This window comes from Abramis brama (genome assembly GCF_963993115.1).
Source record: "Abramis brama genome assembly, chromosome: 15".
In the NCBI taxonomy this organism is placed as follows: domain Eukaryota; kingdom Metazoa; phylum Chordata; class Actinopteri; order Cypriniformes; family Leuciscidae; genus Abramis; species Abramis brama.
This window is the reverse complement of record NC_139977.1, coordinates 24,382,163-24,401,537: the sequence shown is the minus strand read 5'-3', so window position 1 is coordinate 24,401,537 and position 19,375 is coordinate 24,382,163. Positions and strand designations below refer to the sequence as shown.

At 39.1% G+C, this 19,375-nt stretch overlaps 1 protein-coding gene across 1 annotated transcript; it reads left to right on the top strand.

Moving 5' to 3' along the window:
* Nucleotides 1-332: 332 nt before the first annotated feature.
* LOC311097016 (C-type mannose receptor 2-like) lies at nucleotides 333-18,362 on the top strand (the record flags this gene model as incomplete). Its single annotated transcript, XM_084136484.1, has 11 exons — nucleotides 333-354; nucleotides 1,388-1,771; nucleotides 1,866-2,207; nucleotides 2,283-2,657; nucleotides 2,736-3,104; nucleotides 3,473-3,844; nucleotides 3,933-4,277; nucleotides 14,100-14,465; nucleotides 16,205-16,591; nucleotides 16,915-16,991; nucleotides 17,614-18,362. The coding sequence occupies 11 exons, from the start codon at nucleotides 333-335 to the stop codon at nucleotides 17,692-17,694; spliced, it is 3,120 nt and encodes a 1,039-aa protein (XP_083992610.1). The 3' UTR covers nucleotides 17,695-18,362.
* Between the last annotated feature and the right edge of the window lie 1,013 nt (nucleotides 18,363-19,375).

Below are 19,375 nucleotides of genomic sequence, written 5' to 3'. Positions count from 1 at the left end.
CTCCAACAGTCTTCTCTTGCTTTGGCAGCAGAGACCATATTGTTTCGAGCTTGAAATACATATTTAAATTCATCGTAATTATGAATGATTATGTCTTGCTCCTCCGCGGAAAAATATATCGCTCTCGCTCTACCCGCGATTGGTTGTTCAGTGTCGATGTCACTCTTTTATGTGCACGTGCACATGGAGTAATCATAGCTTGAGGATCAAAGCCTGAGTTGACAGAGAAAGTTGATGAGCTGCATCATGGTACCAATAAAGCCTGATTGCATCGGTTTGGTTTTGTCAACTCAAAACTAATCCTGTAACCCCGAGTTTGTTCAGCCACCTTCATGGTACAGGCCCCTGGTGCATGTATTTCTGGACTCCCATGCACATTTGTTAATCTGTGGATCTGGAGATTATGGTACTGTTTTCACTTTGAAGGTGAGCTCGGTTAGACATTAAATCATATTAAATCAGGATCATTACACATACTGTATGCAGCTTTATCTTTGTCAAAAAATTTGGTTTTGAGTATCTACAGCTGAAAATTTGGTGCATCCTTAGAACTGTTAACTTGTATTGATTAGCACTGATGGGGTACGTCTTATCTATTGTCTGCCGTTTATTTAATCATTGTCTGCTATCTATTCGAATATTCAAGAAGGTCAATTTTGTGCAACCACAGATGCAGAAGTTCCGAATGCATGTAAATCACATAGTTTGACGTAGGCAACTGCATGGATAAAAATATAAATCCTTTTCATTACTGTATAAGATATAACCAGTTTGAACCGGAACGGAAACCACTAAGCCTCTTTAACCATTGTTACTGTAGACTCACAATGTTCTGATGGAGTACATTTGATAGGGCAGCTTTGTGATCCAAGTTTCATGATGTCAGGAGTGTTCAAATAAATGATCCGCCCCTTCTTTGCAAACCTTTATAAATTGTAAGACGGTGACATAATCTGGCCAGAAAACGGACAGAAACCAAGAAAATCAAAAGGTAAGCTTGGCAAAATATAATTCATTTTATTATTATATAAAATAATATTAAAGATTATTATTATTATTGTACTTTTCAATGTATCCATCTACAAGATGCTTTATACAAACCTACATACACATGAGGAATGCTATAAAAAAAAAATTTGTACTATAATATGTATATTGTATAATACGTATATATATCTTACTTCACAGCTATGTTTCCACTGATTATATTATCTGGTAAGCCAAACATTTTCATAAAGTGTTTCATCATCACAGCTTGCTACTCTAAAATCATGATATGGCTTTTGTTGGGTTTCTGCTGGTAAAATTGTTTATTTCCATAGTCTAAAAAATACAGTCTAACACATTCATTATGTTAAATAACATGTTAAATGTGCCTGTTAAACAGGTTTTATCACCTTCACCTTGAGTGTCCCTCAGTATGTCTTTGTGAATGAATTCAAGACTTGGGCAGAAGCTCAGAGATACTGTAGAGACAAATACACTGATCTGGCCTTCATTGAGAATGAACAACAGACTGTGCAGTTATTGGACACAGTGAATGACGATTCCATTGATTTGGCCTGGATTGGACTCTATGATGATCTGAACAGTTGGAAATGGACTCTAGAAGGCAGTGATTTCTTCAACAAAGGACGGAAAGACTTCAGGAACTGGTATAACCAAGGATCAAACAATTATGGAGGACAAAGTGTGTGTGTGTTTATGTACATGGGGATATGGTATACAACAGGTTGCACCGGTTCATATTATCCTGTTGTCTGCTATGATGGTAAGCTGTTCCAATAGAATGTCTAAGTCAACAAAAAATAAAAATAACCAAACCAACCTCTCTTTAAACTTATTATGATATTAATATCTTTCAGGAAGAGAAAACGCCAGTGATACTTATGTTTTCATTTACCAGTACAAAACCTGGACTGAAGCTCAGAGTTATTGCAGAGAACATCACACAGACCTCGTCAGTATCAGGAATGAGACTGAAAACCAGAAGATTCAGTATTTATTACAGAATTATTATTATTATTATGTTTGGATTGGACTGTACAGAACCAGATCTTGGTCAGATCAGAGCAACTCTTCATTCAGTAACTGGACGTCAGGACAGCCAGATACTGCAGGATCCTGCACTGTAGTCTCATTTAATGACTCTGGGAAATGGGCAGATGAAAACTGCAATTATGTATTTCCTTTCATTTGCTACAGTGGTGAGTAGACATATGTCCTAATGGCCAATACTGTCAAAAAATTTTAATGCTATAAATTTGACACTTTCTCCACAGTGTCATCTTTGACATCATCACGCCAGTATCATTTTGTGAATGAGTCTAAGACCTGGACTGAAGCTCAGAGACACTGCAGACAGAATTACACTGATCTAGCCACCATTGATAACATGGAGGAAATTAACAGTCTGATTAACACAGTTAATGGGAGTTACAATGGTTCAGCCTGGATTGGACTGTATGATGATGTGAACAGCTGGAGATGGTCATTGGAAAACAATGATTTCTATCAGGAAGGAGAGAGAGATTTCAGGAACTGGCGTCATCAACCGGACAACAGTGGGGGAAAAGAACTGTGTGTTTACATGAATTATGATGGCAAATGGCATGATATATCATGTGACTACACTCTGCCATTTGTTTGCTATGATGGTAAGGACATTATTATTATTTTTTCTGTGAGTATTTCTGTGCGTCTATGAAATGTGTGTTGTATATTTCAAATCACAGGAGTGAATGCCACACAGAGATATGTTGGAATCTATGACAGTAAAACCTGGTCAGAGGCTCGTAGATACTGCAGAGATCATTACACAGATCTCGCCAATGTGAGAAATCAGGCTGAGAACCAGAGGATCCTTGAGAGAGCAGGTGTAGGAGCCTGGATCGGCCTGTACAGAAACAGGGTTTGGTCAAATGGTCAGATTACCAAATATGAAGATTGGAAACCACAAATTCAATATTCTTCACAGCAACCAGATAATGGTCAATATGATGGCCAATGGTTTTCTCAGCAATGTACTGCAATATCATTCAGCCATTTAGGCCGATGGACTGATGAGAACTGCTTATCCAGCATGCCTTTCATCTGCTACAACAGTGAGTTTATTTTTTTCTCTTTTTTTCCCTCTTCTTTTTACGTCAGTTAATTTAACTTTTAAACCAAGAATTTAATAGACATTACAAATAGTGTCATTAGAAGCCAATGTATATATATTTACTCTGAATATTTTATTTTTGAATGTATATTATTTATATTATATTTTATATAGATTTTGAAACAACTTACCACATGAATATTTTAATTTGCACCATGCAAAAGCTGTTTTCCCATTAATATAATATATATAAAATTTTGTATTAAATTTGGAAAGACATCCACAATATCACCATTTTAATAGTTTCATGATATATTGGTGATTGTAAAGAATAATCAGTGTATTTCTCTGTTTATTTTAAACTTACAGGAACCTGTACACAATCTTCATGCACCCATCAGTATCACTTTGTGAATGAGTCTAAGACCTGGACTGAAGCTCAGAGATACTGCAGAGAGAATTACACTGATCTGGCCACCATTGATAACATGGAAGAAATGAACAGGCTCTATAAAACAGTACGTAGGACTTACTATGGAAAAGCTTGGATTGGACTCTATGATGATCTGAACAGTTGGAAATGGTCTCTGGATAATGCAACATTAGGAGGATTTAAAAGCTGGTATGTCCAGCAACCAGTGAACTCAGGTGGACAGAGTCTGTGTATTTACATGTCATATTATTGGGGAGTATGGCGTGAAATCTCTTGTTACTCTACACTTCCATTTGTTTGCTATGATGGTGAGAACTCCTGTTGACTTTTTAAAGTTTTTAGAACAAAATATTTATGATACCATGGATATATCACATACACATATATTCCCCGCAGGAAGAGTGAATGCTAGTACAAGTTACGTGTTTGTTTACCAGTACAAAACCTGGACTGAGGCTCAGCGTTACTGCAGAGAAAATCACACAGACCTCGTCAGTATCAGGAATGAGACTGAAAACCACAAACTTCAGTCTTTATTTCAGTATTATTCCTCTTTTTGGATTGGACTGTACAGGACCAGATCTTGGTCAGATCAGAGCAACTCTTCATTCAGTAACTGGAGGACAGGACAGCCAGATAATGCTGGAAACAGTGAATACTGCACTGCAGTGTCATTTAGTGACTCTGGGAACTGGACAGATGAAAACTGCAATACTGCATTACCTTTCATTTGCTACAGTGGTGAGTATTACGTGCACCTCTGTTAAGAAATGCACAAGGTTGACTTTTAAGTGTACACCACTCTCTGGCAGACAGACTTGAATTGATTTAGCAATTATGGTAACACTTTATAATAACGTTCAGTTGTAAGTCATTAATAAGTGGTTAGTTAATGATGAACTAATCATTTACAAAACATTCATAAATGATTAGCAAGTGATATACTAACATTTTATGTATGTTTTGTAAATTGTGTTACAAGTCATTTACTAATAATTTATGAAACATGACTATGCATTCATAAATGATTAATAAGTGATATGTTCATTATTTTATGTATGTTTTGTAGATTCGGTTATAAGTCATTTACAATTGATTAGTTAATGATTAACTAATCATTTACAAAACATGACTATGCGTTTCATAAATGTTTAAAAAATGATGTTACATTTTTTTGTATGTTTTGCTCACAGAGTGCACAGTGGTTAGACTCCATGTGTTTCAGAGAAGACAGCTGTCTATACCCTCACCAGTCAATACTTACACTGCAGTACACACTACAGTGCTCAACACCTGTTATAGATGTGTAAACGCATGAATAAATCATTTACAACACTTTCTGCATCCCCTAATCTAAAGTGTAAACTATTCATCACTTGTGATCTTGTGAAGAAAGTAATCTTACACTTAGATTACCAGATTACCACTTCAAGAATAAAAAAGGATCTACGAATGTTATCTACGAATGTATATGTAACACATTTACAAGTGATGAATAGTTTACACTTTAGATTAGGGGATGCAGAAAGTGTTATAAATCATTTAAAATGCTTTCTGCATCCCCTAATCTACAGTGTAAACTATTCATCACTTTTAAATGTGTTACACTTACCTGTTACAAATGATCTGTACGTGTATTCAAGGCATTTACAACACGTTCTGCACCCTCTAATTGCTACATACATACAAAAAAAAACATTATTTATTAAACATTTATGAAACGCATATTCATGTTTTGTAAATGATTAGTTAATCATAATTGTAAATGACTTATAACTGAATCTACAAAACATACATACAATAATTAACATATCACTTATTATTTATGAACGCATAGTCATGTTTCATAAATGATTAGCAACAGTTAATCATTTAGTAATCACTTGTAAATGACTTGTAATGGAATTTACAAAACATACATAAAATATTAGTATATCACTTGCTAATCATTTATGAATGCTCTGTAAATGATTAGTTCATCATTAACTAACCACTTACAGTATAAATGACTTATGTAACACTTCCCAGTGTATAATGAAGAATTCACACAGGGGGTTGCACATTTGAAGTGTATTTATTCTGCAAAACAGGAGTTAAACGTTTTAGTTGCAGCTCTCGTGGTTATCACACACCATCACTCACGGGGAAGTCTCGCTCTCTAACTCACGTGAGACTTCACACAACACGTTTTAAACATTACATTCTAAAAATGCAAACATCCTCTTATAGTTCAGCATGTAATCATTGTAACTAAATCCCTGCTATATTCAACAACACTCGTGTAAATAGCCATATGAACTCATAACACCCGTTCCAACTCACTAATCAACGCATAGCACGGTTAATATAACATATATCTAATTCACAGTCTAAGCAAACACTTCAGAAATATACACATCACCATTCATACACAAGTCTCATAAACTATTCACCAGCTTACCTGCAAAACAGGAGTTAAACGTTTTAGTTGCAGCTCTCGTGGTTATCACACACCATCACTCACGGGGAAGTCTCGCTCTCTAACTCACGCGAGGCTTAACGAGAGATCGGTTCCCTAACCAACATTACGCAACATCGCTGCCACCTGCTGGTGTACTATGAGACTAACATTTGTCACTATTTTAACATTATTATATTTAACTACCCATTATGACATTACTGAAGTGCAATACTCAGTCATTGCGCTACACTCTCCCCTACTAAATTTAAAATGTTTACCACATTTAAGATTTAGCTATAATTGAGAATCAATCACTTTCGCAGCAGACACCTTATAATAGTAGTAATGACTTAAATTTCAAACACTGGCAATACTCTCTACAATAGGTCAAATTAACCCTTGGTTGCATAGTCCATTGTCACCCAATGATATTTTCCAGCAACAGTAAACACTTATCTCGCTTATACACATTCTTTTGTAATAGACTCCCCATTTCGGCCAGCCAATTCTTTAGTCTACTACCCCTTTTAGTTTACTTTCTAGAGTAAGTCAACAATGTCCTTAGTTGCCTATGTTGCACAGTTGAAAGATGTTTTTTTTCCACATTTATCACTGTCCATGAAAACATTCTCACAAGTCCTGATTAAGTGTGGCTAATCAGTGTATGTTTAGTTGGTAACCAACATTGTCCATGGTCGCCACAGTCTCTGGACTGCAGATTCTCTACTCACATTAAACCTATCAATCGCAACTTCCACCACAGATGGCTGACCCAACGAGTCATAAGTCAGAATCTTTGGACGACGGCGTTCTCTCCTTGGATAAGAATTCAAAGGTATAGAGTCATCATCCTCACTCCCAGTCCCAACTGATGCCTGTTCTTCAGATACCCCCGACTGTCCCACAGGCATTTCAAGATACTCTTCCATCCACTCCTCTGCTCCATTGTCTGCTATCTCCTCTATCCTCTGTGACTCTCGTTCCCACTGCTGTCTCACATTTGGCGTGAACGGTTCTACATCAGGATTGAGACGAACAGACTTACGGCACTGTCTCAAGGAAGTAGGAAACTGTAGCACTAGCTCACCATCTTGAAAATCCTCGTTCTCTGACGCATCATTCTGAACTTCTTCCAAGCATTTTCTATCTCTTCTGCTTACTTTTGTCTCTCTCACTGTCTCTGGTTGTGGCGTTGCTTCGGGGTTCTCCAATGGCAAGCTATCACAAGGGAGAAGTAGATTCCGATGTAACACTTTCATTTTACCTCCTCCTTCAGGTATGACTTCATACACCGGACTTTCATCACTCCTCCTTTTTACAATCAAGTACACTTTGTTTTCCCAGTACGAACGGAGCTTACCGGGTCCTCCTCTCTCAGATAAATTTCGGACCAGCACTCGTCCCCCCGGCTGAAGGTCAGTTCCATGTATACTCCTATCATACCCCTGCTTACTCCTTGATTTTTCCCTGTCAGCTGTTCTGGAGGCAATCTCATAAGCTTGACGCATCCTCATTTGCCAATTCTTCACATACTCAGCATAATTCTCATTCCCTTCTGTTGGCTTCAGGTTGAAAAGCAGATCGATAGGCAGATGGGGGGAACGACCATAGAGCAAGAAGAAAGGGGAAAAACCTGTTACCTCACAGCGAGTACAGTTATACGCGTGAACCATCTTCTCCAATGACTTCCTCCATTGTGTTTTATCTGCGTCTGTGAGTGTTCGCAACATAGCCAGTAATGTTCTGTTAAAGCGCTCTACCTGTCCATTTCCTTGTGGGTGATAACAAGTAGTATGAGACGCTCGCACATCACAACACTTCTGCAGTTGGTACATCAACTGGTTCTCGAATTCCTTTCCCATGTCATGGTGAATCTTTTCTGGGAATCCGAAACGTAAAGCAAAATCATTAAATATCTTGTCTACCACTGTCTTGGCTGATTTATTTTTAGTGGCATAGGCTTGTGCAAAACGAGTATAATGATCTATGACCACCAGAATGTACTCGTACCCTCCCTTACAGGTTTCCAGATGCAAAAAGTCTATAGAAACTAGCTCAAACGGGCGTGTAGTGACGATTGAAACAAGAGGAGCTCTTGTGGCCTTGTATGGCTTCTTCCGCATTAAGCACTCACATACATTGGCAATGAAGTGCTCTGTGTCACTCTGCATACGAACCCAGTAAAACCGATCACGAATCAAATTCACTGTTCTCTCCACTCCTAAGTGTCCCATTTCTTTATGAAGCTCATTAAATACAATCTGGTGATACTCTTTTGGCAAAACAAGCTGATCTCTTCCGCCGGCTTTTCTGTAAAGTATGCCATGCTCATTGATGTACAATTTTTGCCACTGTCTCAGAAGCATTTTCACATCTGTCAGCTCAGTTTTGAATACTTGTCTTGATGGTCTCTGATTATTAACTTTATACTCCAAAACGCGACCGATTACAGGGTCCTTCCTTTGACTTTCTAAAATCTGCTTCAGTGTGAACGGTTTGTCTGACGTAGACACAGCAGCATCACTCACCATCTGGAGGGTTTGTACTTGAGTTCCAAAAACCCATGCAAGCGGGGTGTTTTCGCCCACCAACACTCCCTGAATAGACGCACTGATGACTTCCTGACTCACTCCTCCAGTGCACTGCTCCATGAATTGATTAATGTCTACTGGCATCCGGGACAGACCATCAGCATCCGCGTTGCTCTTTCCAGGACGGTACTTTATGGAGAAGTTGAAATCTGCCAGCTGAGCCACCCACCTATGGCCTGTGGAGTTGAGCTTTGCAGTGGAGAGAACATAAGTCAAGGGATTATTATCCGTATACACTGTAAAATGTGGAGCATGATACAGGTAGTCCCTAAAACGTTCACATATAGCCCATTTTAATGCTAAGAATTCTAACTTCCCTGAGTGAAGGTGGTAATTCTTCTCCGGTGTAGTTAGTGTTCTGGAAGCATAACCAATCACCACCAGTTTACTGTTCTGCCTCTGGTACAACACAGCACCCAGCCCCTCTTGTGATGCATCACAGTGCAGAATGAACGGTTGGGTGAGATCTGGATAGCCCAATATTGGTGGGGTGGTCAGTTTGTCAATGAGAAAGTCTAATATCTCTTGATGCCTTTGAGTCCACTGTATCTGTGTGTTTGATGGAGCACCACCTTTGTGTCGTCTGTGGAGACATTTTCCTCTTACTCTTTTCTCCACAGGTGATGTTTCCTCAGGGGGTGATGACAACAGCTGATACAGGGGTTTCGCCAATCTGGAAAAATCAGGTATGTATGCACGGTAATATGAGATGAATCCAAGCAGCTTTCTCAAATCACCTACGGTAGCAGGAACTCGATCTTTTAAAGCCTGCACAGGAGCCACTTCAGCAGGATCCATTGTATATCCGTCTCCTGACACAAGGCGTCCAAGGAATCTCACCTTCCTCTGAAAGATCTCACATTTACGAGGGCTGAGTTTTACACCGTGCTGCTGATATCTCTGTAACACAGCTCTGAGATGACTGACATGGTCTTCAAAACTAGGGCTATGGACAAGATTGTCGTCAAGGTAGGGTTGACACACATCATCCCTAAGACCTGCAAGACACTCCTCCATACTCCGTTGGAATTCGGCTGGTGCTGAACTGAGGCCGAAAGGTATCCTCACCCAATGGTATAATCCCCAAGGAGTTATAAAGGCAGTCAATGGCCTGCTTTTCTCATCAAGGAACCCCTGGTGATAGGCTTTTCCCTGATCCAACACCGAAAACCAGGAACTACCGATTAAAGAGTCCAGCATGTCCTGTATTCTTGGAATTGGATGTCGATCAGGTACTGATTTTCTGTTCAGTTCTCTGTAATCACAGCACAATCTCAATGTCCCATCTTTCTTTCTTACACAGACCATCGGTGATGCATAGGGTGACCTGGACTTTTCAATCCACCCACGATTCAGTAAGTCTTGTAAGTACTCTTTCACTTCCTGATGTAATGGTTTTGGAACTGACACGTATGATTTCTTCACAGGTGAGGTATCGTGGAGTGTAATATGCAGGTTCAATGAGGGAATACAACCGATGTCATCCTCGTCAAAGCCGAAAGCATGACATTCCTCCCTCAACAACCGTCTCACTATCTCCTTCTGTGTTCCACTTAGGTGATCCAGGGAGACTGGAGGATCCCATTGGCTAGGTTTTTGTCTCTGTGAATCCACTTTACTCACATTTTCCTTACTTTTACTGTTATCAATGTTGTTCTGGTCTTTGCTGGCTGTGGAGTCGCCCCTGTTTTTCTGTTCTGAAGCCACAGATAAAGCAGTTTTTATGACTTGAAGATGACCCAGTACTATTCGACGATCTAAGGTCACAGCATAGTTATTGGTATTAGCAATTGGCACTGGTACCACTGCAGATCTGCCAGCAGGAACCATAACTACTCCTTCTTCAATAGCGACCCCTTCTGGCAGTGAAGGCTCTTTGCTTGGGACTAATAGTAGACTTTGACCCTTAAACTGAGACCCTGTATTGATCTTAACCAATGCAGTTGTGACTTGGTTAGCTGCTACATAAATTTGTCTCCTTCCCGTCTGCACAATGCCTGCTTCACTTTCAGAATCTGTAGACTGAATCAACTTGAGCACCAATTTTGCTGTTTTGAATGGCACACCGAGAGCTTTGCTCACTTCACAAATGGTATTTTTTTCTGACTTACAGCCCCTCTTTTGACTGAGAACTGCTTCAATTACGTTGAACCCAATGATGGGCTGTTCAGCTACCTGTGGATCAGTGGATACTAATATTGGAACCAGTAATGGCGGAGTAGTGCTTGAGTCTCTGCCTAAACTGAATTCAGCTTCAATCCAGCCCAGGAACGGTATCACAGTCTGGTTTGCAGCTAACCCAACCAGGGTACCAGACTCCAGCAGTTCATGGAGAGGTCTTACTGTTCGATGAGGTACGTTCTCTTTTCTCCATTCCTCATTAATAACACTTGCCTGTGCTCCCGTGTCCCACAAAACTTCCACAGGTTTTCCCTCCAGCAAACATTGAACCAGACATTTTCTGCCAATGAGATTTATCATTTTCACATTTTGGTAAAGAGGAATGTCATTAACAGGTTTTTTCAATTCATTCAGCTTCACAGTCTGCTTGGAGTACTTGACGGGGGACTTTGTCTCAAGGGCTACTGAGGGTCCCGACGCAGCAGCCCTCTCCCATTTCCCTGTTGTTCTCTGGGTCGCCGACAACCTCTGGAAAGATGGCCCTCCTGTCCACAACGAAAGCAATGCTCACACTGCTCACCGACTCGAGCTTCCTGACAGGCTCTGCAACCTCGCAGTTTGCTGGTGTTTACAGGTGTTACTCGTTCTGTTCTTCCCCGTAGCTTAGCTGTCTCCATTGTCTCATTCACCATCTTTTTCATTTCAAGGACTTCTGCTCTGAGTTGTTCAATCAGTTGGCTGGTGGTTGAATCTGCCTCCTCCCGCTTGACTTGACTCCTTTTGCTAGTCGTGACTGAATCAGCTTTAACTGCAGATACTCTGTCATCTCTCTTGGGTCCCATGCAACCTTGAGAATGTAGCTGAGACTCAAACGGACATATGTTGGCTTGTATTTCACTCAGTCTTGGCGACTTACTCATTACAGTCTTTTTCAGTTTTTGTTGTCGCTCTTGTTCTAAGTTTGCCGCTTCATTCACTCGCTCTATCAGCTCTTCATCTTTGATTCTAGGGTTGCTAAGGTAGGGCTTAAGTTGCAGCTTCACCGCTTCACTTAGTAGTCCGGTCTCTATGGAGCGCAGAAATTTCCTTTGAATTAATTCTGGGCTAAATTGCTCACCTTCGTCTTCTTCACTCCGCTTCCACAGTAACTTTTCTCTGAGCTCGATTCCTCTGAATAGAAAGTTCTGGACTGATTCTTTTGGGTCTTGTGACATGTTCATTAACTTTTGTAACAGGTCAGATGGTGGATCAACTTTGAAATGTCCTCTCAGGATTGTCTTCAAGGTCGAAAGAGTGATATCTCGTTTTATTTCAAGCATGTCTCTTAAATGGAGGCCTGGGCTCACTGCACGTGTCACAGCTTCGATGATTTCTGTCTCTAAATGACCCTTTCTCAGTCCGGACTCAATCTGGTTCATGAGGCTGGTGTAGGACAATTTCTCTCGCTGTCCTGCCTCCCCAATTTGTCCACAGATCCGGAACTCTCTCCTTAAAGTCACTTCAGACAGTGCAGGTGGTGTCACTGTGATAGCTCTTGTTTCCTCCCTCACTCTTTGCTCCATTGCGACAATCTCCTCTTCAAATATTTTACGGGCTTTAGCTTGTTCAATCTGCAATCTGGAATATTTCTCTTTCAGTATGTCTAAATCATTTGTCTCATCTGGTGTAATGTTTGATGCAGCTTTGGTTGGCAGTATCATAGAGTCTATTTGCAGCAACAGATCCGCCAGACACCGACAAAATACCTCCTCATCCTCAGTCTCTTCTATGTCATCCAGCGTTTTCTCCACCAGTCTGATGAGGCCACGTCGTGTTTTGCTTTCAAACCCTCTGACAGGCTCTTCACATTTTAGACGTTGACACACTGGAACAAGATCAGCGCTGTTCAGCTTCAGTATTGCTAGGCTGATCTGATCACGCAGCTCATCCATGCCTGCCATTTTACACTGCTTCACTGTCTAGATTCGTCTCTGGAGCTCACCCGTTATAACTTGCAGCTCCTGGCTGGTTGGCTCGCCAAAATATGTAACACTTCCCAGTGTATAATGAAGAATTCACACAGGGGGTTGCACATTTGAAGTGTATTTATTCTGCAAAACAGGAGTTAAACGTTTTAGTTGCAGCTCTCGTGGTTATCACACACCATCACTCACGGGGAAGTCTCGCTCTCTAACTCACGTGAGACTTCACACAACACGTTTTAAACATTACATTCTAAAAATGCAAACATCCTCTTATAGTTCAGCATGTAATCATTGTAACTAAATCCCTGCTATATTCAACAACACTCGTGTAAATAGCCATATGAACTCATAACACCCGTTCCAACTCACTAATCAACGCATAGCACGGTTAATATAACATATATCTAATTCACAGTCTAAGCAAACACTTCAGAAATATACACATCACCATTCATACACAAGTCTCATAAACTATTCACCAGCTTACCTGCAAAACAGGAGTTAAACGTTTTAGTTGCAGCTCTCGTGGTTATCACACACCATCACTCACGGGGAAGTCTCGCTCTCTAACTCACGCGAGGCTTAACGAGAGATCGGTTCCCTAACCAACATTACGCAACATCGCTGCCACCTGCTGGTGTACTATGAGACTAACATTTGTCACTATTTTAACATTATTATATTTAACTACCCATTATGACATTACTGAAGTGCAATACTCAGTCATTGCGCTACACTTACAACTGAACGTTATTATAAAGTGTTACCGAAATGATTTAGAAATGTTATTAAACATTGCCAGATTTATTTTTTCATCATATTTTTCAACAACAACAACATTTATTTATAAAGCACATTTAAACACAATATAGATTGATCCAAAGTGCTGCACATAGTACAAAGCAGGTCTACACTATCAAAAAGCAAAAAAGAAATATATATATATTTTCGATATTTTTCGAAAATGTGTAACACTTTACAAAAAGATTCCATTTGTTAACATTAGTTAACTACATTAGTTAACATGAACTAACTATGAAAAATACTTCAAAAGCATTTATTAATCTTAGTTAATGTTAATTTCAACATTTATTAAAAAAACATATTATTATAAAAAATATTTTTTAATGAACCTGAGCTAGCATTAATGTATTGATCTATGTTAACGTTAGTTACATAGTTCTATATGTAACTAACGTTAACAAAGATCAATGCATTGATGTTAACAAATGTTACGTAATGCAAACATGACATAACTAATGGCACTTTATTGTAAAGTGTTACCAAAGTATGTAAAAATATATATGTGGATCCTCTTATTTAGTCTACAAACATTCTACAAAATTTCATTAATTCCAAATCCAAAATGTCCTTACAAGTAATCTTAATGATGCACTTAAAGTAACTTTTTAACTTCTATCCTTACCCTTTTTTCCTACCTTGCCAGCATTTGCATCATCCCATCAGTATCACTTTGTGAATAAATCCAAGACCTGGACTGAAGCTCAGAGACACTGCAGACAGAATTACACTGATCTGGCCACCATTGATAACATGGAGGAAATGAACAGTCTGATTAACACAGTTAATGGGAGTTACAATGGTTCAGCCTGGATTGGACTGTATGATGATGTGAACAGCTGGAGATGGTCATTGGAAAACAATGATTTCTATCAGGAAGGAGAGAGAGATTTCAGGAACTTCTATCATGAACCCAACAATGGAGCGAATGAACTGTGTGTTTACATGGATTATAATGGAAACTGGTTTGATTCATCATGTAAAAGTTATTTTACATTTGTTTGCTACAATGGTAAGACATTACAAGTAAAAAATGTGTGTGTGTGTGTGTGTGTGGGTGTGGGTGTGTGTGTATATACAGTGAGGAAAATAAGTATTTGAACACCCTGGTATTTTGCAAGTTCTCCCACTTAGAAATCATGGAGGGGTCTGAAATTGTCATCGTAGGTGCATGTCCACTGTGAGAGACATAATCTAAAAAAAAAAATCCAGAAATCACAATGTATGATTTTTTAACTATTTATTTGTATGATACAACTGCAAATAAGTATTTGAACACCTGAGAAATCAATGTTAATATTTGGTACAGTAGCCTTTGTTTGCATTTACAGAGGTCAAACGTTTCCTGTAGTTTTTCACCAGGTTTGCACACACTGCAGGAGGGATTTTGGCCCACTCCTCCACACAGATCTTCTCTAGATCAGTCAGGTTTCTGGGCTGTCGCTGAGAAACACGGAGTTTGAGCTCCGTCCAAAGATTCTCTATTGGGTTTAGGTCTGGAGACTGGCTAGGCCACGCCAGAACCTTGATATGCTTCTTACAGAGCCACTCCTTGGTTATCCTGGCTGTGTGCTTCGGGTCATTGTCATGTTGGAAGACCCAGCCTCGACCCATCTTCAATGCTCTAACTGAGGGAAGGAGGTTGTTCCCCAAAATCTTGCAATACATGGCCCCGGTCATCCTCTCCTTAATACAGTGCAGTCGCCCTGTCCCATGTGCAGAAAAACACCCCCAAAGCATGATGCTACCACCCCCATGCTTCACAGTAGGGATGGTGTTCTTGGGATGGTACTCATCATTCTTCTTCCTCCAAACACGTTTAGTGGAATTATGACCAAAAAGTTCTATTTTGGTCTCATCTGACCACATGACTTTCTCCCATGACTCCTCTGGATCATCCAAATGGTCATTGGCAAACTTAAGACGGGCCTTGACATGTGCTGGTTTAAGCAGGGGAACCTTCCGTGCCATGCATGATTTCAAACCATGACGTCTTAGTGTATTACCAACAGTAACCTTGGAAACGGTGGTCCCAGCTCTTTTCAGGTCATTGACCAGCTCCTCCCGTGTAGTTCTGGGCTGATTTCTCAACTTTCTTAGGATCATTGAGACCCCACGAGGTGAGATCTTGCATGGAGCCCCAGTCAGAGGGAGATTGATAGTCATGTTTAGCTTCTTCCATTTTGTAATGATTGCTCCAACAGTGGACCTTTTTCACCAAGCTGCTTGGCAATTTCCCCGTAGCCCTTTCCAGCCTTGTGGAGGTGTACAATTTTGTCTCTAGTGTCTTTGGACAGCTCTTTGGTCTTGGCCATGTTAGTAGTTGGATTCTTACTGATTGTATGGGGTGGACAGGTGTCTTTATGCAGCTAACGACCTCAAACAGGTGCATCTAATTTAGGATAATAAATGGAGTGGAGGTGGACATTTTAAAGGCAGACTAACAGGTCTTTGAGGGTCAGAATTCTAGCTGATAGACAGGTGTTCAAATACTTATTTGCAGCTGTATCATACAAATAAATAGTTAAAAAATCACATATTGTGATTTCTGGATTTTTTTTTTTTAGATTATGTCTCTCACAGTGGACATGCACCTATGACAATTTCAGACCCCTCCATGATTTCCAAGTAGGAGAACTTGCAAAATAGCAGGGTGTTCAAATACTTATTTTCCTCACTGTATATATCTTCTTTTGCTTTGACAATTTCATAAATTGACTGATTTACATCCACTAAATTGTTTTATCTTAGGTAGAGAAAACGCTTCTCAGAATTATGTTTTGGTATCTGACGGAAAGACCTGGGCTGAAGCTCAGAGCTACTGCAGAGAGAAATACACTGACCTGGCCAGTGTGAGAGATGAGACAGAGCGTCAACAGATACTGAATGTTACACGTTATTATCCTGGTTCTACTGTATGGATTGGTCTGCACAGAAACAGACTGTGGTCAGATCAAAGCAACTCTTCCTTCACATATTGGCTGCCATTTACTCCAGGTGTTGTTGCACAACCAGATAATGGTGCAAATGTCCCAGGACAGGAGGGAGCTCAACACTGCACAGCTGTGTCTTTAAAATACTTTGGTCAGTGGACAGATGAAGGATGCTTTGCCAGTTTGCCTTTCTTCTGTTACAGTGGTAAGCAAATGTACTTTTTGTAATGAAATAAAATAATAAGCATCTGGGGAAAAAAACAAGCAAATTGTTAATATGCCATTGTTATTTGTGTAATTCACAAACTTTTATGCTAATGCTAGCTCTGTCTTCTATTTGCTTTCTGGTGAACATGATGATCATCATATTGACCCATCAATTCAGATGTATATGGTATGTTTGTGGAGATATGTGCTGTTTTCAGTCCAAAATTAGTGTTTTTCAACATACATCAACATTACCAGATTGTATTGTTTGTATTCATGCACTACTGACCAGTGTTCTTTTTTTGTTTTTTTACTGATCAGTGATGGGACTGAGAGTGAAACTTAGAAGTGCGGAAAATCTGTCAGAGTCTCAGATTGAAGAGCTTGTGATTATACAGGTGAGAAACAGTTCAAAACACTCATAATGCTTTTAGTTTTAGTAAAAACAAAACAAAAAAAAACATACAAAATAAATACATTTCTTTAGAACAACTTCACAACAACAGCATAATAATAATCAAGCGTATAGCGTCAGTTCTGGTCAGTCAAGCTCGCATCAGCTGACTCTCAGCTGATCTACGTCTACCTATAGGAATAAGACGCCATCACTGTATGCATATATAAGATCCTTCAGTGTTATCAACAGCTATCGTGTTTCTCAGGAGCGAATTACCCTCCTCCATTCCCAGCTCCTCCTCTTGTCCGGTCAGGATTTGACATTCTGATTCCCCTTTGAATCAGACTAAATTCTCGAATTATGGGTTCTGTTCTGTTTACCCTAAGGGGGGTTATTGCTGCTCTCCCTGCTCTTATCCAGGCTCGGCTGCATGGATGCACAGGGAGTTCTTGCCCAGAACAGAACCATACCACCAATCCTTACTGTATGCCAATTGTCAATCGTATTTGATGATAGTGGTTCTGACAGAAATAATAATAATAATAATTATTATTATTATTTACAGATCTTTGTAATATATTTAGCTCACAAATATCTCACAGAAAATAAATCCCATGTTTCAGCTCCAGGAAGAATTTATCAGACGAGGACTTCACAGCAACTTCACAATGCATTTGAGAAACTATCTTAAAATCAAACCGTGAGAGAAAACAACAGAATTTGCACACACGAATATGGTTTTAGGGTTTGTGTTCCTGCATTTTGCATGTTCTTTGTCCTATTGATAATAGAAATTTTGAATTTCACATGATTGTCTTATATTGTATTAACATTTTTTTTTTTACAAATATAAGATATATGTAAACTGCAAGCTTTTTTGATTATTTTTTTTTTTTTACTAAAAAATGATTAACACAAAGTAGGTTGCTTGTACTCATACTATCAGAACTTTTTTTATATATATATCTAATCAAACTATTCAAACATTTTGTGTCATTTTGTGTTGCAATGATTTGTTAATTTGGCCCGAGACACTGGGATAGGCTTCAGCATCCCTGTGACCCTACATAGAACAATCAATTTGGTGAATAGATGGTTGGATGATTTGTTAATCTGTCTGATAAAATTTACTTGGTAATTTATTAGTCATCAACCAAACAAAATGACAAATCTTTTTTATCAGGGATACAGCACAATACAGTACAGTGGAATGATACAGTACAACAACATACACTGGAGCAACCACTTGAAAACAGACATCTGACGTCACTTACACATCATATGACACAACATTTATATTTTTTGATTACATGGTAATGTGATATTACATGGTACTATTTACAGGTTTATTGTACACTACAATAAATAATCTAAAAAAAAAAAAAAAAATGGTTTCTTTCTTTAGTTATGGACCTCTAAAGTCCACTGGGGTTGATCAAGGAAAAGTTTACAGTAGTAGAAAAATAAAAAAAATCTTGTCACTAAGAATAATATCATCAGTCAGGATTATGACTTTGTGATTTACACAGAGACCAACCAAATGGAGGGCTATTAATAACCAGAGTCTATAGTCTGTAAACTATAAACAAGATTATACTTATTTACATAAGTGTCCTGTAAATTACACAGCTTGCAGACGAAACGCAATAAACACGGTCATGTTAACTCTGTTTGGGAACTCAGCCGTATAAGACAGTTCTGAGAGATAGTTAACAGAAAAACTTTGATAACACACTTTGCTCAGGCATTTCAGAATGACGAAAACAGCATTTCAGATGCTGAGCAACGACATCGGTCCGCGGCTGGTTGGTCCAGTTATGCCGTCCCACTGCAAAGTCACATTTATTTTTTGATGTGCATTGAGGAATTTATTCTGTAAATGTTAGGGATGCACTGAAATAATAAATAAATCATTTATTTATTTCAGTGTTCAATGCTCAGGTTTCACTCTCGCTTTAGCCGTCAGTCACTCGAGGACCATGCGAACGCTCCACTCATGTACCTGCTCATACTCATTGGAAAAGCAAAGTCCACTCAAACAACGTGCCAGCATGAAATTTCTATGTAGTAATATACTTGTTTCTGTTTGCAATTGCCCTACATGGTGTGGTATAGCTGTGCTGTCCCTTTTGTTGAATGATCCACTCCTTGCTACGCTCAGCTCACATGCTCTGATAATACTGGTGGTGGTTGAGGAGATTCCCCCCTTCCATATGTGAAGCGCTTTGAGGACCCAGAAATAGCGCTATATAAATGTAACAAATTATTATTATTATTATTATTATTATTATTATACATAGCTTTAGCTTTATATTACTATGCATTGTGTGAATAATTGGTTAAAAAATAAATAAAAAAATCTTTTAAATCTGATTCTTTAGCATA